Source organism: Macrobrachium nipponense, chromosome 6 (genome assembly GCF_015104395.2).
Source record: "Macrobrachium nipponense isolate FS-2020 chromosome 6, ASM1510439v2, whole genome shotgun sequence".
NCBI classification, from domain to species: Eukaryota; Metazoa; Arthropoda; class Malacostraca; order Decapoda; family Palaemonidae; genus Macrobrachium; species Macrobrachium nipponense.
Window position 1 is genome coordinate 108,210,370 of NC_061108.1, and position 25,700 is coordinate 108,236,069.

Below are 25,700 nucleotides of genomic sequence, written 5' to 3' on the forward strand. Positions count from 1 at the left end.
GCCCACCCAGCCTCCCCTCAGGAGACAGGTGGAAGAGAAAATCTGATTAGAAAACGGGAATGGTTCCTATTCCTGCCACCCAGCGGCAGGGCGGTAGATCACTTGACCTACCTGTAGTGTGTGCCGCGAAATTCGAATTTCTGTCGGGGACGACGGAGTCTATAGCTAAGTATATATCTGCCAGGTAAGTATGTACAAAACTTTATTGTATCATAACAATATCATTTTTAAGGATCAGCATGCTTTTAAGTTAAACAGGTATTTTAATGTAATGCCATTTATTCTATAATTGTCTATTATTTTTGTACATGAACTTTCCTGTCAGACATATACTTAGCTTACGTCTCTGACGTTTCAGACATATACTTAGCTTACGTCTCTGACGTCACGACAGAATTCAAAACTCGCGGCTAACGCGACAGGTAGGTCAGGTGATCTACCTTACCCGCCGCTGGGAAGCGGGTGTAAGAACCAACATACCTTTCTTGCCAGATTTTTTCTGTCGTCGGTGTCGACCACACCTGTTGTCGGTACCTCTTGACAGTTGGATTCTTTTCTCGTTTTCGCCCTGGATTGTTTCTACGGACTTTTGGTGAAGTACCCGATCTTTTGGCCTGGCATTCGCGATTTGTGGACAGTTATTTGACTTTTCTTTGGATTTTTCTTGGATTCATGATGTCTGATGTTGATACTAAGAAAACTGCTATGTTTAGAGTTTGTTGTATGACTGAGTGTAAGGTGAGGCTACCGAAAGCTGCGGTAGACCCTCACACGGTATGTTTGAAGTGTAGAGGGAATGAATGCACCTTTAATAATCCTTGTAATGAATGTGAAAAGCTGAATGAGGATGAATGGAAGTCTTTGTCTTCCTACTTGAGGAAGCTTGAAAAGGATAAAGTTAGGAAAGCTTCTTCTAGGAGCAGTAATAGATCTCGTATTAGCGAGTTGGATATAGATAATCCTATTTTAGAAGTAGCTCCTTTGTCAGTTTCAGCTCCTGCTCCCTGCACCGAAGCCGAAGATGCGCCTTCGGAAGTGGCCTCCATGAAAGCCACCATTCGCAGTATGGAGAGGAAAATCAAACAATTAGAAGGTAAGAGTGATTCCAATAGTGATTTGTGCAGTGAACCCAGTGCAGTGGAGGGTGCGTCTGATCGGCTCCCTAATGCTTCCAGGCCTAGACCTCTTCCAGACTCCCAGTCCCAGTGGAGGAGGAAAGTCGAAAGCCGCGAGGAAGGTTAGGGAGCATCCCCACCGGTCAGGCGTCCCCTCGGTAGCTCCTGTTGATCGTTCCCAGGCTACCTTGGATCGCTCCAAGAGAGAAATATTGCGCCAATGCTTCTCGTCTTCGCCTTCGCCTAAACGAGGATGGAGCTCTTCGGAAGCCTCGCGCCCTTCGAAGAGAGCCTGGAACGCTTTCTGCGCCCGTCCATCCAGCCCTGAAGTTTTTTCGGAAGAGCCCGAGGTGGAAGCGAAGAAACGTAAGAGATCTCAGGAGTATTGTTCCCCGAGCAGAGATCGAGCCTCGTCACCTGTTCAAGAGTTTGTGAATTCTCCTGCAAGGGTGTTGGCTAACCTTCAGGTGCAGATTTCGGCTCTGGCTGGCTCTCTTAGCGTGTCGTCTCGTCGTAGGAAGGACGTCTCGCTTCCTGTAAAGAAATCCAGGCTCCCCTCTCCTGACTCTCGCTATTCGACGGAAGCGGCGCGCTCACCTGTGCGTTCGGATTCTCGCAGGAGACTTTCTGCTTCGGACAAGATCCCTTCTGCGTCCAAGCGCCATTCGCCTGACAAACAGGTTTCTCCTTCGGACAAGGAGCAAACTGCTCGTAGGAGATCTTCACCCTACAGACGCTCTTCTCGAGACAGGATCGCTCCCCTTGACAGGCGCCAAGAGCCTAGTAGGCGCTACTCGCCTCGTAGCCGCTCCTCGTCTCGCCTCCACTCTCCTGTTGACAACGCTAAAATCAGACCCAGTAAATCAGACAGGCGCTCTTCGCTGGACAGGCGTCAAGAGCTTGTTAGGCGCGTTTCTCCTGGCAGGCGCTCTTCTCCTGACTTTCACTCTCCTAGAGTCAGGCGCCGAGATCCTAGCAGGCGCTTCTCCCCTTGTAGGCGCTCACCTAGTAGGCGCTCGTCGCCAGAGATCCTCTCGCCTCGGTTCAGGCGCCAAGAGCCTGGTAGCCGCTTCTCGTATGGCAGGCGCTGTTCGCCTGGTAGCCGCTCTCCTTTGGATAGGCGCCAAGAGCCTGATAGAAGTTCTTCTTCAAACAGGCGCTCTGCTCCTGACAGCCGCCTTACTCCTGTTAGGCTCCAAGAATCCTGGGAAAACGCAACTCCCCTCCAGACAAGAAGGATGTTGCAAGTAGACACGTTTCTGAAGCTTTGTCTCCAAGACGTATACGTCTTACTTCCTCTAGAGACTCCTTTAAGAATAGTCGCGCCTCTAAGGATCATGAGGGTTCTTCAGCTCAGGAAGAACAGGACCCCTCAGAAGAAGAAGGACCAAAAGACTCCTCTGTTTCCTCCTATAAGAGGCTGACAGATTTGCTCCTGCAAAAGTTCGGAGATATCCTTTCTCCTGTGGCTCCCCCTTCTCCTCTTTCGTTATTCTCCACTTCGAAGACGTCGAAGGTTTCGTCTTGTGTAAGGATGAAACCTACTGTTTCATACAATCAACTTACCTGTCAGATATATACATAGCTAAGACTCCGTCGTCCCCGACAGAAATTCAAATTTCGCGCCACTCGCTACAGGTAGGTCAGGTGCTCTACCGGCCTGCCCGCCTGGGCGGCAGGACTAGGAACCATTCCCGTTTTCTCCTACTCATATATTTTCTGTCGCCGTGGTATCAACATCGTTGCTGCCACCTCTTGACTGGAATTTGCTTTTCTAGACAATTGATCATCTTTTTGTGGACTTTTGGTGATGTACCTGGATCGTTGTTTTGGCATTCGCTACTGTGGACTGGATTTGGACTTGCTTTTGATTTTTCTTCAAGAATGTCTGATTCAAGTGGTTGTGTGAGAATGTATGTGAATGTAGGCTGCAAGGTGAGGATACCGAAAGCTTCGGTTGATCCTCACACTGTATGTCGCAAATGAAGGGGTTTTGATTGTTCTATTTCTAACACCTGTCATGAGTGTGAGAGGTTGAATGTTGAGGAATGGAAGACTCTAACTTCTTACTTGAAGAAGTTAGAAAGGGATAGAGTCAGAAGGGCTGCATCTAAGATTGCGGGTAGTAGTACAAGGCCTATTGAGCCTTTGGATAATTCTAACTCTTCTCTTAATTATGATTCTAATTCTGTATCAGGGCCCTCACTGGCTTTACATTCAGATTCGGCCTCGGAAATTGCTGAACTGAAAGCTACTCTTCACAGGATGAGATCCAAAATGGCTACCATGAAAGGTAAGGACTGTGAAAGTGATTATAGTGAAGTGAGTGTCCCCAGTGTTGTGGAGGGGGCGTCTGACCGTCTCTGCGACGCTCCCAGGCCTAGACCTCTTCCAAGCTCCCAAGCCCAGAGGAGAAGGAAAGTCGAAAGCCGTACGGAGGTTGTGGAGAATTCCCCCCGGTCAGGCGTCCCTTCAGCAGGCGCTGTATATAGACAGACTGCTCAGGACCGCTATCGGAAAAGCGTCCTCAGAGAGTGCTTCTCTTCGTCCGCTTCTCCCTCTCCTAAACGAGGGTGGAAGGATTCGGACTTGTCCAGGCCCCTGAAAAGGCACTGGAGAGATCCTGTGTTGGATTCAAGCCCAGAACGCTTTTCGGAAGAAGCGCCTCCTTCCATCAAGAAGGCGAAGAGGGTTTCGACGTCCCATGATGTGGGCAAAACTCCTTCGAGGTCTCCCTCTCCCGTTCAAGAAGACGCAGGAGAGGCTTCCAAGAGGATCATTTTGGCGGTGCAGGAACAGCTATCCGCCTTGGTAGGAGTCCTTTCGAAGGATCCTCCTCGTAAGAAAGACGTGAGACTGCCGGTCAAGAAGACTCGTCTTCCTTCTCTCGCCAGGAGTGAGGCTCCTGTGGGACGTGAGTCTTTTGAGATTTACTCGGATAGAGACTCTTTGGACGATTTTGATTCGCCAGACAAGCGCGTCGCGCCAGTCAAGCGCGAGGCGTCCTACAGACGAGAAGCGTCTTCTAGGATTAGAGCGTCAGACAAGCGAGAAACGCTTTACAGGCGCGAGGATATTCCCAGATGGGATACGTCTGCCAGACCAGCAGCTTCAGCCGGACGCGAGGTAACAACAGGCGTGAGGATTCAACCAAGCGCGAGGCGCCAGACAAGCATCTGACATACAAGGATGTGGCACCAGAAAGGCGCGAGACTCCAACCAGGCGCGAGGCGTCAGTCAGGCGCGAGAGCTTTGAGAGGCGCGAGACATCAGTCAGGCGCGAGGCGCCAGCCAAGCGCGAGGAGTCAGCCAGGCGCGAGACGCCAGCCAGGCGCGAGGATCCTGCCAGGCGCGAGGCGCCAGCCAAGCGCGAGGAGTCAGCCAGGCGCGAGACGCCAGCCAGGCGCGAGGCGCCAGCCAAGCGCGAGGCGCCAGCCAAGCGCGAAGAGCCAGCCAAGCATAGGAGCTCTTTACACTCTCTTAGCCCCTCTCCTATTAGGAGTTTGTCTCCCGTAGAGAGAGTTTTTGGACAGGAAGACCCGGAACGGGAAGTGGCCTCTCCTTCTGATCCGATTTTAGAAGAGGACTCAGAGGACGAGACTCACGGCAAAGAAGGGCTGTCTAACTACAAAGTTTTGACAGCTCTCCTCCTCCAGGAATACGGAGATGCATTGATCCCTGCCGCTCCTCCTTCGCCTCGTTCACTTTTTTCATGCTCTAAGACGCCGAAATCGTCGGCTTTCTTGAAGATGAGACCGACGATTTCTATGAAGAGAGCTCTTCAATCGCTGGATAGCTGGATGCTAACCAAGAAAGAGCTAGTAAGGACAGTGTTTTGCATGCCTCCCGCTAGACTTACGGGCAAGAGAGGGATTTGGTACCAGACTGGGGAGAATATGGGTCTCACACTCCCAGCTTCAGCTGAAGCTGACTTTTCCAGTCTGGTAGATGCATCCAGGAGACATAGCCTTCACACTGCTAAGATTACTTGGGGTCTTTCAGAGTTGGATCATCTCCTCAAGGGACTTTTTCACATTCTAGAAGTCTTTAACTTCCTAGATTGGTCCCTTGGGGTGATGTCCAAGAAGGCTCATGCCCCTGAAGGGCTAGAGCCGGACGTACTCCTTGCAATTTTGTCCTGTATTGACAAGGCGGTACAGGACGGCTCAGGGGAAGTTTCTTCCTTATTTGGAGCAGGTCTCTTGAAGAAGAGATCTGTTTTTAGCGCTTTCTTGACGAAAGCAGTATCCCATTCGCAAAGAGCAGCCTTGTTATTCGCCCCTAGGTCTGATTTTCTGTTCCCTTCACAGTTGGTGAGGGATATTTCCCGATCTCTGACGGAGAAAGCGACACAGGATCTTCTCCTGCAATCTTCCAGGAAGAAGAGACCAGTGATGGTGGGAGAAAAGAAAGGGGTGTCTACTCCTGTTCGGCCCTTTCGAGGAGGCCCTCCCGCTAGAGTTACCGCTAAAAGGAAAACGACCGAGAAGAGAGGTCGAGCCTCGTTCCGCCCCTTTAAAAGGGGAAAGTGAAGTGGCGCTCCTCCAAACACCAGTAGGTGCCAGGCTCCGGGATTTGCTGAAGCCTGGACTCTCATAGACACAGACGCTTGGTCGATGTCTGTGCTTCAGAAGGGATACCTCATTCCTTTCCTGGACAATCCTCCCCTGACGTCAACTCCGAGGGAATTGTCCGCCAATTACAAGGACCCTGTGTTGAAAGATACTCTTCAACAAATGGTGGATCAGATGTGGGACAAGAGAGCTATAGAACTAGTGCTGGATTAAAGCTCCCCAGGGTTTTACAATCGTTTTTTCTTGGTTGCGAAAGCCTCGGGGGGCTGGAGACCAGTTCTGGATGTCAGCGCTCTGAACAAGTTTGTTCAGAAACAGAAGTTCTCCATGGAAACCTCTGCTTCAGTCCTTGCGGCTCTTCGCCAAGGGGATTGGATGGTGTCTCTGGATCTCCAGGACGCCTATTTTCACGTCCCGATCCATCCTTCGTCGAAGAAGTACCTCCGTTTCATGACGGGGGGAAGGATCTTCCAATTCAGAGCCTTGTGTTTCGGCCTGTCTACGGCGCCTCAGGTTTTCACGAGCCTTATGAAAAATGTGGCGAGATGGCTTCATCTGAAAGGAATCAGTATTTCTCTGTACCTAGACGACTGGCTTATCAGAGCAAAGTCAGAGAAACAGTGTTTGGAGGACCTGACTGTGACACTAAACCTGATAAAGACCTTAGGATTACTCGTGAACCTCGAGAAGTCCCAACTGATCCCCAGCCAGAACTTGGTCTATCTGGGGATTCGGATGGATTCTCGGGTTTTCGAGTATTTCCTTCTCAAGAGAGACTAACGAGAGGTTTAGAAAAAGTCTCTCTCTTCCTAAGGAAGGAACGTACTTCGGCGAGGGAATGGTTGAGCCTGTTAGGGACCCTTTCCTCGCTCGAACAGTTCTTTCATCTAGGAAGACTTCATCTCCGTCCTCTTCAGTTCTTCCTCAGAAGTTCGTGGAACATGAAGACAGGACTCCTCTTCGGACAGTTTTTTTTCCCATTCCAGAATCTGATGAAACGCCATTTAGAATGGTGGTTACTCCCACTGAGGGAAAACAAGGGTACTTCCCTGGAAATACAGAGCCCAAACCTTGTATTGTTTTCCGACGCGTCGGAAAAAGGTTGGGGAGCAACTTTGGGAAAGAGAGAGGTGTCAGGCACTTGGAATGCTCTTCAAGTGTCCTGGCACAAAAACTGCAAAGAACTGTTGGCTGTACACCTAGCTCTAAAGAGCTTCGAACCGTTAGTGAGCAACAAAATAGTACAAGTGAATGCGGACAATACAACCGCTCTGCATACATTCGGAAGCAAGGAGTACTCACTCGTATGCCCTTTACGAATTCGCAGAGACCTGCTGTTGTGGACATCGCAAAGGAACATCTCTCTATTGACGAGGTTCGTTCAGGGAGTAAGGAACGTGAGAGCGGACAGGCTGAGCAGGAGGAACCAGGTCCTTCATACCGAATGGACCCTCCACTCAGACGTTTGCCGCAATTCTCTGGTCTCTTTGGGGGACTCCTCATGTCGACCTCTTTGCCACGTTCCTCTCGAAGAGACTGGAAGTCTTCTGTTCAGTAGTGGAAGACCCCAGAGCTCTAGCAGTAGACGCCTTCCTGCTAGATTGGTCTCAGGTAGACGTTTACGCATTTCCCCCATTCAAGATTCTGGGGCAAGTGCTCAGGAAGTTTTGTGACTTCAAAGGGGACAAGAATGACCCTGATAGCCCCCTTTTGGCCAGCTCAAGAGTGGTTCCCAGAGGTACTGGAGTGGATAGTAGACTTCCCCAGATCCCTTCCACAAAGGAAGGATCTTCTCAGACAACCACACTTCGAGAGGTTTCATCAAAAACCTCCCCGCTCTCGCTCTGACTGCCTTTCGACTATCGAAAAGACTTGTCAGAGCGAGAGGCTTTTCTAGCAAAGCAGCAAGCTCGATCGCTAGAGCCCGGAGAACTTCCACTATCCGGGTTTACCAATCCAAGTGGGAAGTTTTTAGAAGGTGGTGTAAGTCGAAGAAGTTGTCCTCCTCCAGTACCTCTGTAACAGAAATAGCTGATTTTCTGTTATTTCTTAGAGAAGAATCGTGTCTCTCCGTATCCACGATAAAGGGCTATAGGAGTATGCTATCGGCCGTCTTTAGGAATAGAGGCCTAGATTTGGGAAACGATAAAGATCTACATGATCTGATTAGGTCTTTTGAGACCAAGAAGTCTAAGATTACTTCTCCCCCTAACTGGAATCTAGACGTAGTGCTGAAGTTCTTGTCTTCAGAGAGATTTGAACCCCTACATTTGGCCTCGTTTCGTGATATAACGAGAAAATGTTTATTTCTTTTGTCACTGGCGACGGCGAAAAGAGTTAGTGAACTGCACGCCCTTAGTGACAAAGTCGGGTTCAATATAGATTCAGCCATCTGTTCCTTCAAGGAATTATTCTTGGCGAAGAATGAAAATCCTTCGAATCCCTGGCCGAGAAACTTCGAGGTAAAAGGATTATCGGGTCTCGTCAGCAGGGAACCGGAGAGGTCTCTTTGCCCAGTAAGGGCGTTTAAAGTTTTACTTACAGAAAAAGAAACAGTTGGGAGGTTCTAGACAAGGTCTTTGGTGCTCAGTGAAGGATCCATCAAGACCTATGTCTAAGAATGCTTTAGCCTTTTTTGTCAGGAACGTAATTACGGACGCTCATAAGGCTTGCACGGATGATTCTTTCAAACTCCTGAGAGTAAGAGCTCATGAATGAGAAGCAGTGGCGACGTCTCTCTCTTTTCAGAGAAATATGTCACTGAAGAATATCTTGGAAGCGACATATTGGAGATGTAATTCTGTGTTTGCTTCTCACTATTTGAAGGACGTGCGTGTGACCTATGAAAAATGTTTTTCCTTAGGTCCTTTTGTGTCTGCGGGCACAATTTTTCCTTAGGTCCTTTTGTGTCTGCGGGACAATCCTAGGTCTTTTGTGTCTGCGGGCACAATCCTGGGTACAGGAGCTGACAACAATCCTTAATTTTTACTACTTAAGTCTAATAGATATGTTCTAGACTTTCTGCTGAACAAGTGCAGATACCGCACAGGCGGCCAGTCACTTCCGTTCATTAAGAACTCTTGTGAATATCTTTTGTAGATGAGTATTTTTTTTTTTTTGATAAATTATTGTGTGCGTGTGCAATTTGGTTTGAGTTACGGTTGTTGCGAAGAGTTGGGGATAACTCGGAGCAATTTTTAATACTAACATGGTGGTTAGGATCAGGTGGTCGGGATTGGTTGTGTGCTCCTTAATAAGGTGTGTTGTCATATAAGTGGATCAGCACCCATTGACAAAGTCCTTTCAGGCTCTGCCGAGTAAGTGGATAAGACCCCTTCGGCAGACCCACAAGAATTCTTGGCCATAGATCACATATCTCGCTAAAGTTTCTTGAGGTGATGCAGACTAGGGTGGGCAAACACCCGCGAAGTTCTACCACCTATCAGGTAGGAACCAAGGTTTTTATTTATACCTACAACAGATGTTGTTTACCTGTCTATTCCAGTAGTAGCTGTCTCTTACCCTCCACCGAAGGGTGCCAATCAGCTATGTATATATCTGACAGGTAAGTTGATTGTATGAAAATGATATTGTTATAATACAATAAAGTTTCATACATACTTACCTGGCAGATATATACGATTAGGGCCCACCCAGCCTCCCCGTAAGGAGACAGGTGGAAGAGAAAATATATGAGTAGAAAACGGGAATGGTTCCTAGTCCTGCCGCCCAGGGCAGGCCGGTAGATCACCTGACCTACCTGTAGCGAGTGGCGCGAAATTTGAATTTCTGTCGGGGACGACGGAGTCTTAGCTATGTATATATCTGCCAGGTAAGTATGTATGAAACTTTATTGTATTATAACAATATCATTTTCCATGAAGAAGGCGCTTAGAGGTTTTGGGGAATGGCTCCTTTCTAAGGAAGAGAAAGGGAAGGCGGTTTTTTCTTTCCCTCCGTCTAAACTGACTGGCAGATTGGGATTCTGGTACGAATCGGGCGAACCTTTAGGCCTCGCTCTCCCTTCGTCTGCGGACTCGGACTTCTCTTCATTGGTGGATTCTGCTCGTCGTTCCGCCCTCTTGTCCGCCAAGACTACGTGGGGGATGAATGAACTTGACCACCTACTGAAGGGAATGTTCCGAGTCCTGGAAGTTTTCAACTTCCTTGATTGGTCTTTAGGAGTTCTGGCTAATAAGACCCAGACCCCTGATTCTCTGTCTCCTGAAGATCTTAACTGCGTCCTCACTTGCATGGACAAAGCAGTGAGAGACGGATCGAGTGAAGTCTCCTCACTGTTTGGAGCTGGAGTTATTAAGAAGCGGTCTGTCTACTGTTCGTTTCTCACTAAGGCAGTTTCACATGCACAAAGGGCCTCGCTTATGTATGCTCAACTCTCTCCTCTTCTGTTCCCCAAGAAAATTATTCAAGATGTCTCGAGTGCCCTTTCAGCTAAGGCTACTCAGGACATGTTAGCCCAGGCGGCCAGGAAACCTCGCTCTGTCTTCCAACCCAAGGCCAAGAAAGAGACTCCTCTGAGGCAGGAGCCCTTTCGAGGAGGACCCGCTGTCAGAGGTTCTTCAACCAGAGGAACTAGACCTTTTAAGAGAGGTAAAACCTTCTCTAGGTCAGTCAGAGGGAAGAAATAGCGATCAAGGACTCCAGACATCAGTGGGTGCCAGACTACTGAAATTTGCCGACGTCTGGGCCCACAAAGGGGCAGACAATTGGTCCCTATCGATTGTCAGCAAAGGATACCTCATTCCCTTCTCGTCAAGACCACCATTGACGACAACTCCGAGGGAGTTGGTGGCCAAGTACAAGGACCCCATCATGAATCAAGCCCTTTCTCTAGCAGTAGATCTCATGCTAGAGAAGGAGGCTATAGAACTAGTGGAAGATCCCCGCTCTGCGGGCTTTTACAACAGACTATTCCTAGTTCCGAAGAACTCAGGAGGATGGAGACCGGTTTTGGATGTGAGCGCCCTGAACGTCTTTGTGGAAAAGAGGAAGTTTGCCATGGAGACAACTTCCTCAGTGTTAGCGGCTCTTCGTCCAGGGGACTGGATGGTGTCTCTAGACCTTCAGGACGCTTACTTTCATGTGCCGATCCATCCTTCTTCACGGAAGTATCTACGATTCATGATGGGAGGAAACATCTTCCAATTCAAGGCCTTGTGCTTCGGCCTATCGACTGCACCCCAAGTTTTCACGGGGTTAATGAAAAACGTGGCGCAGTGGCTACATTTGGAGGGAGTGAGGGTGTCGCTTTATCTCGACGACTGGCTAATCAGAGCAGAGTCTCAAGAAAGATGTCTGGAGGACCTTCAAAAGACCCTTACATTGGCAAGTTCTCTGGGACTTCTGGTGAACTTCCAGAAGTCTCAATTAATCCCCAGTCAAGAGCGGATCTATCTGGGGATTCGGATAGCTTCTCTGGCTTTTCGGGCTTTTCCGTCGCCAGAGAGGATAGCTCGTTGCTACGAGAAAATAACGACCTTCCTAGAGAAAGATGCATGCACAGCGAGGGAGTGGATTGAGTCTGCTGGGGACTCTCTCCCTCGTTGGAGCAATTCGTTTCTCTAGGAAGGTTGCATCTCAGGCCTCTACAGTTCTTCCTATACCAGAACTGGAGGCGTCTCTCCCTAGATCTGGAGTTCTCCTTCAAGATCTCAAGGGAAATCAAGAGAGACCTTCGGTGGTGGAACAACCCACTTCGTTTTGTGGAAGGAATGTCTCTTTATATGCCGAACCCCAGCCATGTGTTGTTTTCCGATGCATCGGAAGCAGGTTGGGGAGCGACGCTCGGGACAAGAGAAGTGTCAGGCACCTGGAAGGGGGATCAGGTGTCCTGGCACATCAACAAGAAAGAGTTGATGGCAGTCTGGATGGCATTGAAAGCCTTCGAGCCCCACGTCCGAAATGCAGTAGTGCAGGTCAATTCGGACAACACAACAGCCTTGGCGTACATCAAAAAACAGGGGGGACGCACTCCTTCTCCCTGTACGAAACAGCAAGGGATCTTCTGCTGTGGTCTCAAACAAGGAAGATCAGTCTTCTCACCAGATTCGTACAGGGAGAAAGGAATGTCAGGGCCGATCTCCTGAGCAGGAAGAATCAACTCTGCCTTCGAGACCCTCCACTCAGAGGTATGCCAAGACCTGTGGAGAAGATGGGGCAGACCTCACATCGATCTCTTTGCAACAGCAAGGAACGCAAGAATCGAACTTTACTGCTCCCCGATCTCAGACCCAGGAGCAGTATCAGTGGATGCGTTTCTCCTAGATTGGACAGGTCTAGACGTCTACGCCTTTCCCCCCTTCAAAGTACTGGGACAAACCCTCAAGAAAATTTGCTATCTCGGAGATGACAAGAATGACGCTAGTAGCTCCGTTCTGGCCCGCCCAAGATTGGTTCACAGAGGTACTGGAATGGTTGGTGGACTTTCCAAGAGCACTTCCACAAAGACAAGATTTGCTCAAACAACCCCACTTCGACAGGTATCACAGAAACCTCCCCGCTCTCAATCTGACTGGCTTTCGACTGTCAAAAGTCTTGTCAGAGCGAAGGGGTTTTCGACAAAAGCTGCTAAGGCTATCGCCTCAGCTAGAAGACCTTCGACCCTTAAAGTCTACCAGTCGAAGTGGGACGTCTTTCGCCGGTGGTGCAGGAACCAGAAGTTTTCCTCTTCCAGTACCTCTGTGACTCAGATAGCAGATTTCCTAGTTTTCCTCAGAGAAAAATGCGGTTTGGCAGTATCTACTATCAAAGGATACCGAAGCATGCTGGCTGCTGTGTTCAGACATAGGAATTTAGATCTTTCGAATAACAAAGATCTTCATGATCTATTAAGATCTTTTGAAACTTCCAAGAAAACTTCGAACGAAGTTCCAAGTTGGAATCTGGACGTGGTTCTTCGTTTCCTGAGGTCCTCTAGGTTTGAACCACCACATTTAGCCTCCTTCAAAGATCTTACGAGGAAAGCTCTCTTTTCTCATGGCTTTAGCATCCGCTAAAAGGGTTAGTGAGATTCATGCCCTAGAAGGAAGGGTAGGTTTCAAAGGAGATTCCGTGGTTTGTTCCTTCCTTCCTTCGTTTTTAGCAAAGAATGAGAACCCCTCAAATCCTTGGCCAAGGAACTTTGAGGTTCGTGGTTTATCTGCCCTAGTGAGGGGAAGAACCTGAAAGAACTCTTTGCCCTGTTAGGAGTTTAAAATACTACCTTCAGAAGAAGAAAACCCTTAAGGGCATTGAGGACAGACTATGGTGCTCTGTAAAGGACCCCACAGACCATTGTCGAAAAAGGCGCTGTCTTTCTTCATTAGAAGTGTTGTGAAAGAAGCACATAGATCCTGTAATGTAGAACATTTCAAGCTCCTAAAAGTCAAGGCTCATGAAGTGAGAGCAATTGCCACTTCCTTGGCCTTTAAGAAGAATATGTCTCTTCAGAATCTGATGAAAACTACATTCTGGAGATGTAATTCAGTATTCGCCAACCACTACCTAAAAGACGTCAGTATTACGTATGACGAGTGCTTCGCGTTAGGCCCGTACGTATCGGCGGATTCGGTGCTGGGGCAGGGAGCTGGAACATATCCTTAGTAGTTTTTTCCCTTGTTTTTGTTAATTGAGTTCTTATGGTTGTATGAAAAATGATGCAGGTAGGCATCTTTTTTCGTTTCGTAATACTAATAACTTTAGTTTGGTTAGGTGATCGGATTTGGTTTGAAGCTCCCTGCGTTGGTAGTGGACAGGTTCTGTCATAGAAGAGGGCGAACCCCCATTGACATGATCCGACTTGGATTCTACTAAGTAAGCGGATATCAAATCCCGTTAGTAGACCCAAAGAGTCTTTTCAGCTGTAGGTCACGCCCTCGCTGTAGCTCTTATGGCTATGCAGACTAATAGACAGTATCTATGAAGTCTTCAGCCTAAACAGGTAAGAACCAAGGTTATTTTTATCCTACAACAGGTGTTGTTTACCTTTTCTTTGTTATTTTCTGTCTTGTACCCTCCACCAAGGGTGTCAATCAGCTAAGTATATGTCTGACAGGAAAGTTCATGTACAAAAATGATATTGTTATTTTACAATAAAGTTTTGTACATACTTACCTGGCAGACATATACGATTGATGGCCCGCCCAGCCTCCCCTCAGGAGACAGGTATAAGAGAGAAAAAATCTGGCAAGAAAGGTATGTTGGTTCTTACACCCGCTTCCCAGCGGCGGGTAAGGTAGATCACCTGACCTACCTGTCGCGTTAGCCGCGAGTTTTGAATTCTGTCGTGACGTCAGAGACGTAAGCTAAGTATATGTCTGCCAGGTAAGTATGTACAAAACTTTATTGTAAAATAACAATATCATTTTCGTTTATATTTGCTTTACTCAGTTATGTGAGGTTCATTGTTTGTTACAAATATATTCTAATGAGGCTCATTGTTTATTACAAATATATTCTTAGGGATAACTTTTGTATTTTTTTGTGGTGAAATAGAGAACTGTAGTATGCACTGTACTTTTAGTAGATTTGTATTAAAGATTTTAGTAAAGGAAGTTCAAAGAAAATTTTTGTATTTGTTTCAGAAATCCATCTCCTGTGATAAAACTACACGTGTCTTAGAAGGATGTATGCCCTTACCAATCCCTGATGACGTTTTGAAAGAAATTGTTCCTAAAGCAAAAGACTTTGCTCTTTTGCATGGTAAGTCATAATTGGAAAAGCTTTACATTTTGTAGTAATTATGTTGTAGTTTGTATTTAATTTTGTTTGTACTATAATAGTAATGCTCTACCTGATTTAAACTTAAGTAGAATGAAGTTCATTGTTTTTTCTATTGAGGTGAGTGATAATATAACAGTCAAGATTTTATGTACATTATCTCTGATGAATAAATTCAGTGGGCACATTCATTTTTCCAATGATGTATTTCTATGAGGTAATTATTTTTAAGCGATTAATATGAAAATTAAAGAAAAACTTTAATTTAATAACAGTTACTGGTAATTCAGATAACAAAACTGAATAAATGAAGATTGGTAAAGGAAAAAGCCACAGTAGACAAACAATTCAAGACAAACATGAAGGATATCTTTATATTACTGGATTAAGGGAGATTATTGAAAATAAAACTAAAAAATGGGATTAAGCAGTGGCAGTTAAGCTCAGAAGTGTTGGATATAAATGTTGCACAGTAAAAAAAGCCTTGAAGATGGTGTAAAAGCTGATAACTAGGGGCTTGCAATATACACTTAAGAAATGTGGCCTAAAGTAATCAAGATGTGTGTTAATCCTGGCTTAAAAATTTTATTGGCAGTGATGATGAATACATACTGTAGGATGCTCTTATTCTTGTATTTATTTATTCATTTGTTTTTTCTGACTTACCTAGGTGCTGGGATGAGATACAGAGATAGATATGATGCTGATAAGTTGGAATTTGCCCCCTTTTTTCTTTTACCGTCGGCTTTTCCTAAAAGAGAATTTGAACGTGTGGTCAAAATACAACCCCTCATCAATATCCTAATGCACAGAGTAGCTCATGATCATGAATTCTTAGAGTCAACTCTTAAAAAGTAAGTATAATTTTAGTTATTTGAAACCCAGTACATGCTTCATTATTATATTAATAGTATTATAATACTACCTTTTAGAGTTGATTTATGAAAAAAGATTTTATTTTTGGTTTATCTTAGCCCTTGTTTCATTAAAGTCAGTCTATATTGGCTTTTTTTTTTAAACTATTACTTATTAATTTTAATATTAAGATGTTATAATTTTTGTATTCATGACATTGCCATACAGTATAAACATTGAAATTAATGTATGCTACTTCTCCATTTTTTGGCCAACAGTACTGTCAGAGTCGACAGCTTCACTGCTAGGTTATGGGATATTTACACAACTGTAAGAAAAGAAGGTGTAACACAGGTAAGGTAATGGGTTTTATTTGCCTTGATACAGCAGAACAGGACCTTTCACCCCTCTTATGTCGAAATATTCAAACCCTTTTGATTTCAAGTAGTACTATATGTTTGCTTACTGTACCAGTTAAGTAGCTAGGCTTTTGTTGATGTTTTGGGCTTGGACTGTAGTGACATCTCTGTTGTGAATATTCTATAATCTAAGGAATCCAGTCTTTGTATCTACAAGTATTTTCACAGTTTATCAATTTTCTGAAAGGAGCACTTGAGATTTTTTTAAACTGTCATGAAAATTATATTGGTCTTCTTAGAATGATTATTTCATTTTTCTGTAATTCGTTAGCTGAACGTATTAGCTAATTACATGCTCTTGCCCATACAAGCATTAGTAGCCTGAGGTGCATGTTTACTAACAGGTGTGGAAATAAGACTGGGAAGTTGAAGCAGTAGCTGTGCGAGCACACATGCCCCTCGACTTAAATAGCATTAACAAGTTCATTAATTTTCCTGAGATGAAATTCTTAACAAGTTGCTCCTTATAATGTTATGAAGTTTGTGTCAAATTATGTTAATATTTTACTACACAAGTAAAATTAGTTGGCATTACAACATGATACTGCCTTCGGAAAGAAGTAACAATGAGAGCTTGTTCATATTTTTTATTTTAGTACTACCTATTATGTACTACTGTAATTGGATCAGCCCACTGAGCATGGTACAGACCACTCATTGGGTTTTCATTTGAAAATTGACAAAAAGTAAAGTTGTGGAATATTTTGGCATAGGTTGAACTGGGTTGTTGATATCTATGGGGGCCAGTACAGAACATAAAGTGTATGTTCAGTAGAAAAGTCAGAAAGTGTATTTTAAAGAGGGTTAGTACTTTGCAGAGGTGCCACAGCACAAGCTTGCACCATTTAATTTTTACCAGCTTTGATTGCTCTTGTGCAAGGTATTACTTTGATATATTTGGTTGTATAGTTGGAAGTGATTGTATTCCCTTGTTTGGCAGGGAGAGGTAATTGATCAATCTAGATTTGGTAGGTTTTTTTCTCTAAATAAAGAGTAGTTCTTGAGAGCACATCCTCAAAAACATGTTAATCAGGAAAGGAGATTAATTAGATCAGAGATATTCAGCATATCAGTATTTCTTGTAAGACAAATGGTATTACTGAAATAATTTAGATTTTAGAAAATTTAAAGGCATTAACTTCTGTTGCAAAAATGAATGTACATAATTTTTTATATTTTATTCCTCCCTCTTGCTCTTATCATATTGAAAAGTCAGTTACCTTATTGAAAAGTCAATGCATTATCATTGCTAGCACTTAGTTTATTTTTATAAACAAAAAGAATGATTTTGTTCAGGAGTTTATTTGATATTCCTCCCTCTTGCTCTTACCATATAGAAAAGTCAATTAATTTTTTGAAAAGTCAGTGCATTATCATTGCTAGCACTTAGTTGATTTTTATAAAGAAAAAGAATGATTTTGTTCAGGAGTTTATTTGATATATTGTATGACTTTTTAGTTGTTTTTCATATACATTGAAATTAATTTTGTCAGTAATTAAAGTGTGTTTCCACATTAGCCTTAAAGTGCATCCATCCTAACTTTCAGTGAGTATTGTACATATAAGGTATTTTGAAGGTATTCTGAGTTGAGCTACAAACCCTTTATTTTAAGAACTTAGCAACAAAACCTTTCAGCTAGATAAGAAGAATACGTATGCTAATTTATTTTCCTGTACATTTACTATAGGAATTGTTTTCACTTAGATTTTCATGATTTTTATTTAGTTACCTTCTACTGATTTCTCTGTATTAACGAATCTCTTCAGTACATAATTTTCTTGTGCTAGTTTCCAATATTGAGATTGAAAAAGCCCTGTCAAAACTATGTTGTGTTTATCAGTCTGCTTGATGTGTATCAAATTTAGTATTCCTTTAGACACTATACCTGAAGTCCAAAATAATTCTGTGATCCCTTTTAGATTTGGTGTAAGATCATAATTGTAATGTTTGTTGGGCTAAAATTACGTGGATGTGGTAATCCTGTGTTTATTGTTTCTTCAGTTAGTATTTATGAAGCTGGATAAGTACCATGAAGGTGCAATTTAGTGATCTTTCTTTATAGTTCTTTTGTAGATGACTTTACTATTTACAAAAGTCCGGACAGCTAATCCATATAACTTTTATGATGTGAAGTAAACTATTTATGAATTTCTTGTTTTTTAAGTATCTCTCATAATGGGTGTTATGCTTTTGTTTACACAAACATTTCAGAATTTTTTCTTATTAATTAATAGATTAAGATCAAGTGTGAGCTGTATTTATCTTATATGCCAGTAGCTTGGGTTCGCACAAAAAATGGTCTATATATGAGGCGTGTTTTGTGTTGAACTATTTGAGAGTGGAATTTCAGTAACATGAAGTTTTTTTATTTATTTTTTTTTTAACTAAAATCCATCTAATTATAGTTTTCTCTGAGCACTTTCTAAGCCAGTCAGTAGAATTTCTCTTTATCAAGTTGGGGATATAGGGGAATATATGTAAGATAAACCTTTAGTTAGGAATGTTTGAATTTAGGGTGGAGGGTGGATTTTAAAGCTCTATTCAACTTTGTTATAGAAATGCTTGTAGACCATAGTGCTTGTGCTTATATCTGTAGTAAAACAACAGTATTATGTCAGCTGCTACTTATCACCATTTGTATGTAAAAGTTAACATAATTGTTTTTATCTTGAAATCAGAGGGTTTGGTTATTTTGCTCACAGACTCTTTTTTTAGCTTAATTTGTTATATTTGTTGAAAATTTTAGACACGTGTGCACTGAAAAAACTAGCTGTTTGATGAGGCATGTGTCTGTTGTGCAGTGTTATTATTTTTATATCTTTATATGTTTAATGGCTTTGTTTTTGGCAATGTCTTGCTTTCACATACAAATATAGAAATTATAATTAGAGAGTTGTTTGATTAAACAGTTCATGTATAACTGAAGTTTATGTAGAGTGGAACTCCTCTTTGCAGAACTGCATTGATGGTACTTTGATCTGGACTGGAATTAGAGATGAATTTTAGAATTTAAAAATTGAAGTAATGGTTAAAGGCTGGTGGATGGGCATTTATAATGTTGAGAATTTTATTCATTAAGTAAATTAAGCATTCTTTTGCAAATTATTGGAAACCGAAAAAGCAAATTGGATGGGATTATTTTCTTATCTGTGTTTTGTTTTGCATAGAAGTGAAGATAAAGTAACCTAGATATGTATTTAAAAAGGCTTTCTGAAAGCTGAAATTGAAAATATTTTCTACAAATTTACATGAATAATCCTGATTATGAATTAGTAGCAATTACTGTATTAATAATAGTACAGTAGTGGGGATATTTTTGTTGGTTGCAGTGAGTTGTACTGTAAAGGGAGTTCTGCCACTGGATAGTAAATAAAGTATTAGTCTGAGAATTTTTAGTAGTAAGTAACGTTCAGAATTTTATTTTATTCTTAACTTAGAATTTAAAATTTTTCCAGAATTTCCTAAGAAGCTATGCATGAGTATGGTGCATAAATATTATAATTATCTAGAGCCACAGGACTATATAAATATTTACAATTTTTAAATTTATACTACCTATTCTGTTTTGAGCCTTCATCATAATTCACCCATTTAAAAATCTATTTAAATTAATTTCTCCATACAAGTCTATTATACATTTAAATAGCCCACTTTTGTGGTCTTCATATATCCTAGATATGTACTTCATTCCTGAAAGCAAAGAGCATCGGCTGTTGGTCAGCAGAACTGCATGTTCATTGCAAACCTTAGTGTTACAGGCAAACAGAACTCTTCTTTTTGTAATTTGGGCAATTAGCTGAAAAAATAATTAGGATTTGTGAGGCAAGAACTTCAGTGACTGGTATTTTTAGAATTTTTTTTCTTAACAGATCCATTGTTGGGTGAAGAAAATCCACAATTATTTATAAATGTACATATGTTTGTTGTCTTTAGTGCCATTTTGTTTGTCGTAAGTGTAGTGTGCATTACACATCTAGATACACTGGGCCTCACCTGTTGAGTTCATAAATTACTTGAGAACAGGAAAATGGTTTGCTAACTATAAGAAAGCAGTGCTTTCATTACAAACAACAAGGAAACTTAAAAAACTGGCCTTTTTCTAAGTATCATCCTGGGATAGTGACAAAAAGGCAGGTGAAACCCCACTCAGTCAGCAGTGAAAAAACTGCCACTGAAAATCCACAATGTCTAAAAGAAGTAAAGGTTTGTGCAATGTAAAAAAAAAAAAGAAAATAATTCTGGCGTATCAAATGGGCAAAAAACCTAGTAAATGAAAACCCTTGTTACAAACTTCCTAGATGCACATGTAAAGGGCTGCTGGCCTACAGGTGATATTTCTTTTGGAACTATGAATGAGGTTTATGGGATTCATGAAGACAATGAATGTGGCCTATTTATAAGTAAGGGGTTTGCTGTGAAATCACTTAAAGTTTTTGAACTGGAGGCAGGTTGGTGAATGTCTTGGGCAAGAGTGTTAATGTGGAACATATACTGTTTGTACTTGGTCCAAAATCACACTAATTTATGATATGATTTACTCTTAGCTTTTAAGGGGTATAAGCAAATGTTGACTAAATTTGTAGATCTTGTGATATGTAATACCTTTGCAACTAAGTAAGAGTGTGTTTCCATAAAGACTTTCATAGGGAAATCTGTAATTTTTGCATCTTATTTTATTATTAATATATTGATAACAAGAACATTAATGGCAATCAAGATGTAAGTGAGGAGGATTTTAGATCTTGAAGTGAATGTCAGTTTTGTATATACTGTACCTCTTTTGCTATTGCTATGCACAAACTAATTTTGGTGGTTGGATCTAAGTACATACTGCACAGTCAGTAACCAAAATGTATCAACCAGCTATGTAGAAAGCTGTAGCAAAATTGCCGTAATTCCTTGCATCTAACAGCATTTCCATTAGTGGACACTGTATAGAGATGTGGTATTTTATTTTACAATTTTCTCTTCAGTGAATAGTGATTTTATTTTTATGTTGACATGATGATAATGTTTCTGTTCCTTTTAAGCGAAGTCATAATGAATGAAGTCATTTTGAGCAAAGCCATTTTGAACAAAACATTGAGAGCGAATAATAATTTCAGTGAAGGTTGCTTTGAAGCAATTACCATGAATGGTTATTAGCTTTATTGGCCATTATGTTTTTCAAATCACTTTTTCAAAAGTTATTAGAAGCATTCTTAGTCAACAACTTGAATGGCAGTTGATGTTTTTCAAATCACTCCCTTTTTTTTGTCTCCTTGGAATATTTCAAACAACCAATTATTCAGATCTTAGCATTCAAAGCTAACCCATCATGGATATTAGTTTCCAATCGTGGTAAAAATATAATAACTTATAATGGTTTAATTTATAGAAAGGAACTTGAAATGGTTTCATTTATAGAAAGGATACTCAAAAACAATTACATGTTGTTGTGAAGTGAAAGGTTGCAAAGGACGGTTAAGTACCACAGTGGAATACGAAAGGGATAGAAATTGCACTGAGAAAGAACACTTGCATGGTCACTCCCAATCCTGTTAAAGTTGCCAAAGAAGGGTTAAAGAAAAAGTCTGCAAAGCTGCTGAAACAACACATGATCCGCCAAGATGCCATTGCTGATCTACCAAACGAACTTGAAGCAAAGATTAAATCAGGCACAAAATTGAAATTTACTGTATCTAGGAGGGAAAGAACTGTGGGGAACTTACTACCTTCCACCCCATCAATCAGCTTCATCCATCATTATCCCGGAATCCCTGCGGTCTACTTCCACGGGGGATAATTTCATTCTCCATGACAGTAGTATAAATGATGAGAAAATGGAAGTCACTGGTTAGCAGATGGAACATTCAAAACAGCTCCAATTATTTTTTTTTTCAGTGGATCCATTGATAAAGGAAAGTGCAATACCTTGCATATATGTTTTGCTCACGAATTAATGTGTAGAAAGTTACACAGAAGTATTCCATACATTGAAATTACTAGAGTCTTTGCTAGACCCTATCTCCATTTTGATAGACTCCTTAATTACTTCAAGAAATGCAATAATATGCATTCCCACGCTAAAGCATAGCAGGATGTTTCTTCCATTTAGGACAGTGTATGGAGAAAGATTACCAACATAAGACTAAGAGAAGAAAATGTTCAAACATTAATCAAAATGAAGACTTGCACAGCATTTCTCTTTACAGATGATGTGATAACAGGGTTTTAAGCCATATGTGACTTGGAAAATTATGATGAAATTATTTTGAAGATAATTATATTGGCCGTCCAATGGCAAACAACTGTAGAAGAGCTAAATTTTCATTATCGATGTGGAAAATTTTTAGCAGTTTCAGTTGGATCTCCCGCAAGCAAATAATGCCGTAGAAGGGTGGCGCACTGCTTTGCAAGGCAGTCTATCTTGTAGTCACCCGACAGTTTGGCTATTAATAGAGGCTTTAAGAAAGGAAGAGAACCTACAAAGAATGAATGTTTGGGAATAATTTCAGGAGAACCCTCACAAAAAAAAGAGGTAATACGTAGTACAAGAACTTAGAAAGAAGAATTAAAAGCATCGTTGAATCAAGCGAAGATTTAGAAATTACTGATTATCTGAGACACCTTGCCTACAACATTACATCTTGAATGGTTAGTCTTTCTAGAATTTATGGTTTTTATTTTCAGAATAAATTTTTTTCATTTAAAACATTTTTGATTTTTTGTTCCTTTTACAGTAAAAAAGTATACAGTGGTACCTCGACATACGAAAGGCTCAACTTACGAAAAACTTGAGATACGAAAGCAAATACGAAAAATTTTACGGCTCTACATACAAAAATTGCTCAAGTTACGAAAGGTTGTTGCTGTAAAGTCCCGAGATTCGCCCGGACCACTGAGAACAATTTTAAAACTTGCGCGCCGCCAACTGAGTAAACTCGCCGCCATCCTCCCGCTCTCCCATTGGTTCCTGATGCTAGTCACCCCATAAGATCCTGCTCTCCTATTGGTCAGCATCTACCCCTTGTGCTTTATGTATTCTATTGGTAAAACGATGCTGTAAATTGAAAAATTATTCATGCAATACATTTAATAAAAAAAAAAAAAATTAGGTAAAGATAGAATAAAGAGTAGAAATGAATGGTTATTATACTGTTTGGTTGTTTCAGTAGTTGACGAGAGATAATGAAAATTTATGGCTTACTGTGTACTAGGAAAAGTGATTGCATGGCGATCGTTACTCGTAAGTGCTGGATGTAAACAGAAGTTTGGAAGCTTTTTTTTTTTGTTTGTTTATTATAGTTAATGGTTACTTAATAATTATTTGAAATGAGTACATGCATTACATTTAATAAAAAAAATTGTGAATTAGATATCATAAAATATAAAATAAATCAGACTGCTATCATCGAAGCCAACAAATACGTATTTTTTAGAATTCTTCTTCTGTGTTAATATTACGTTACGTATATGTTTCATTATAGCTGTCAGTAACTCAGTATCTCCATTAGGTAAAGATAGAATAAAGAATAGAAATGAATGGTTATTATACTGTTTGGTAGTTTCATTAGTTGAAGAGAGATGCTAATGAAGATTTATGGCTTACTGTGTCCTAGGAAAAGTGATTGCTTGGCGTTCGTTCGGTACTCGTAAGAGCTGAATGTAAACAAACGATTGGAAGGTTTTTTTTGTTTGTTTGTGTATTATAGTTAATGATTAATTAATAATTATTTGAAATGAGTACATACTGATTATTTATACATTTTATTGGCATATTCTAAGCTTTTAGCTTCTTAGGTTTAGATGTCAGAATCATAGACTAGGCTACAGTAGCAACCGCTAACATAGGCTAGGCTTATTGCTAAGGAACATATGTTAAAGTCCTAATATATGCAGTAAAAATGGGGTTGAACATTACGTGCAGTTGAATATTACTCAAGTATGTACAGTATTTTGCCTTTTTGGAGTCATATTTCTTCCATCAGATCGGCGTCATAACCCTAGAACTTGAGTTGTAGGCCTGGAAATATAATTTACTGAGGTGTTTTTGTACAAGTAACTTACCCAGCAGATATATACTTAGCTATAGACTCGGTCGTCCCGACAGAATTTCAAAACTCGCGGCACACGCGACAGGTAGGTCAGGTGATCCACCATTCCCGCCGCTGGGTGGCGGGGTCTGGAACTATTCCCGTTTTCTAAGCCATAATTTCTCTGTCGGTTGAACGGACAACACCTATTGTTCGTTCCTCCATCTTGGATTTCAACTCGTTTGCCGAGAATTTGGATTGGTTTTTTGGTGACGTATTCTGTTTTTTCTCTGGCTTGGCATACGCTTATTGTGGACTGTTTTTTCGACTTTGGTTTTGACGACTATTTCACGATGTCTGACGCTAAGGCTTCACCTATGTTTAGAGTTTGCAGTAGGGAAGATTGTAAGGTTAGGCTGCCTAAATCGGCATTAGATCCTCATAGTATTTGCGCTAAATGCAGGGAGAATGAATGTTCTTTTATTAACACCTGTGTGGAATGCGAGAACCTTACGGAGCTTGAATGGAAGGAATTATCATCATATGTTAGGAAGCTTGAGAGAGATAGAGTGAGAAAGGCTTCAGCTAGGTCATCTAGTAGATCTTGCTCCTTAGAACAAGAAATTAACTCTCCTTCTAACAATTTTCCCTTAGCCTCAGCTGCTTCTCCCTGTTCTGAATCCAAAGATTCTTCGTCAGAGAGGGAAAATGTAAAAGCTTCAATTAAGAAACTTCAAGCTCAGCTACGAGCTCTAAACCAAGGTAAGAGTGGTGATAGTGACTTGTGCAGTGTCCCCAGTGCAGTGGAGGGGGCGTCTGACCGGTTCCTCATTGCTCCTAGGCCTAGACCGCTTCCAAACTCCCAGGACCAGGGGAGGAGGAATGTCGAAAGCCGCAGGGAGGATGCAGAACATCCCCAACGGTCAGGCGTCCCTTCGGCAGATCCTGTTGTTAAGTCCCAGGCTGCCTCGGATTGCCGCAGAAAAGGCGTCCTAAAGGAATGTTTTTCGGCCTCAGACTCTTCCTCTCCTAAACGAGGATGGAGTTCGGCCTCTCTTTCGCGCCCTTTGAAGAGAGCCTGGAAGGCGCCTAAAGGAGACGCGGCTGACTCCAGCCCAGAGCGTTTTCCCGAGGATTGGCCTTCGGGACCTAAGAAGACTAGACAAGAGGAGCCTTCTCTTCAGGATCCTACGAAGAAGTTTTTGGTTAACCTGCAAGAGCAGTTAGCTTCTCTCGTAGGCTCTTTTGCTAAGGACTCTACAAGGAGGAAGGATGTCTCGCTCCCTGTTAAGAGTTCCGCTAAGCGCCCCGCTTCGTATAGGAGAGAACCCTCACGATCTCCAGGGCGTTTATCGCCTTCGTCGAGAGACTCGTCTGATAGGAGTTGTTCTCCTGAGAGAAGAGCCCTTTCGCCCTATAGGCTGTCTTCCCCGAAGCGCCCTCTGAGACGCCGCGAATCGAGCAGAAGTCTCGATCGGTTTAGGTGCAAGGAACCGGAAAACCGATTTAGGTATCAGGATCCCTTGGGTCTACAGGACCAGGAGCCAGACAGGCGCAAAGAGGCAGCAAGACGCAAGAAAGGGCGTCAAGAGCCTCTTACAACACAGGATTCAGGACGTCAGGATTCGGCTAGAAGGCAGGAATCAGGACGCTATGAGCCAGGACGCCATGAGTCAGGGCGCCAGGAGTCAGGGCTCCAGGAGTCAGGGCGCCAGGAGTCAGGGCGCCAGGAGTCAGGGCGCCAGGAGTTAGGACGCCAGAAGGCAGGACGCCAGGAGTACGTTAGGCGTCAAGTGTTAGGGCGCCAAGAGCCTGTTAAGCGTCAGGAAGCAGGACGCGGGGATCTTTTCAAGCGCCCTGAATCAGGACGCCAGGAGCCTAGCAAGCGCCACGAACCTGACGAACCTAGACAACAAGAGTCTAGTAGGCGCAAGAGTGTTTCCGACAGGCAGGAGCCTCACTCTTCGTATAGGAGTGCTAATGTTCCGCGCTCCCCTTCTCGG

General features: G+C 42.5%; 1 protein-coding gene across 2 annotated transcripts in view; it reads left to right on the plus strand.

The window, feature by feature from the left end:
* Positions 1–25,700, plus strand: part of LOC135216867 (glutathione synthetase-like) — a 121,244-nt gene that overhangs the window by 15,798 nt on the left and 79,746 nt on the right. For both annotated transcript variants that reach the window (XM_064252380.1, XM_064252381.1), the window contains exons 2-4: positions 14,272–14,389; positions 15,078–15,261; positions 15,541–15,616. In XM_064252380.1, coding sequence (XP_064108450.1) covers positions 14,272–14,389; positions 15,078–15,261; positions 15,541–15,616 — 378 coding nt within the window. The remainder of the gene's footprint in view (positions 1–14,271; positions 14,390–15,077; positions 15,262–15,540; positions 15,617–25,700) is intronic.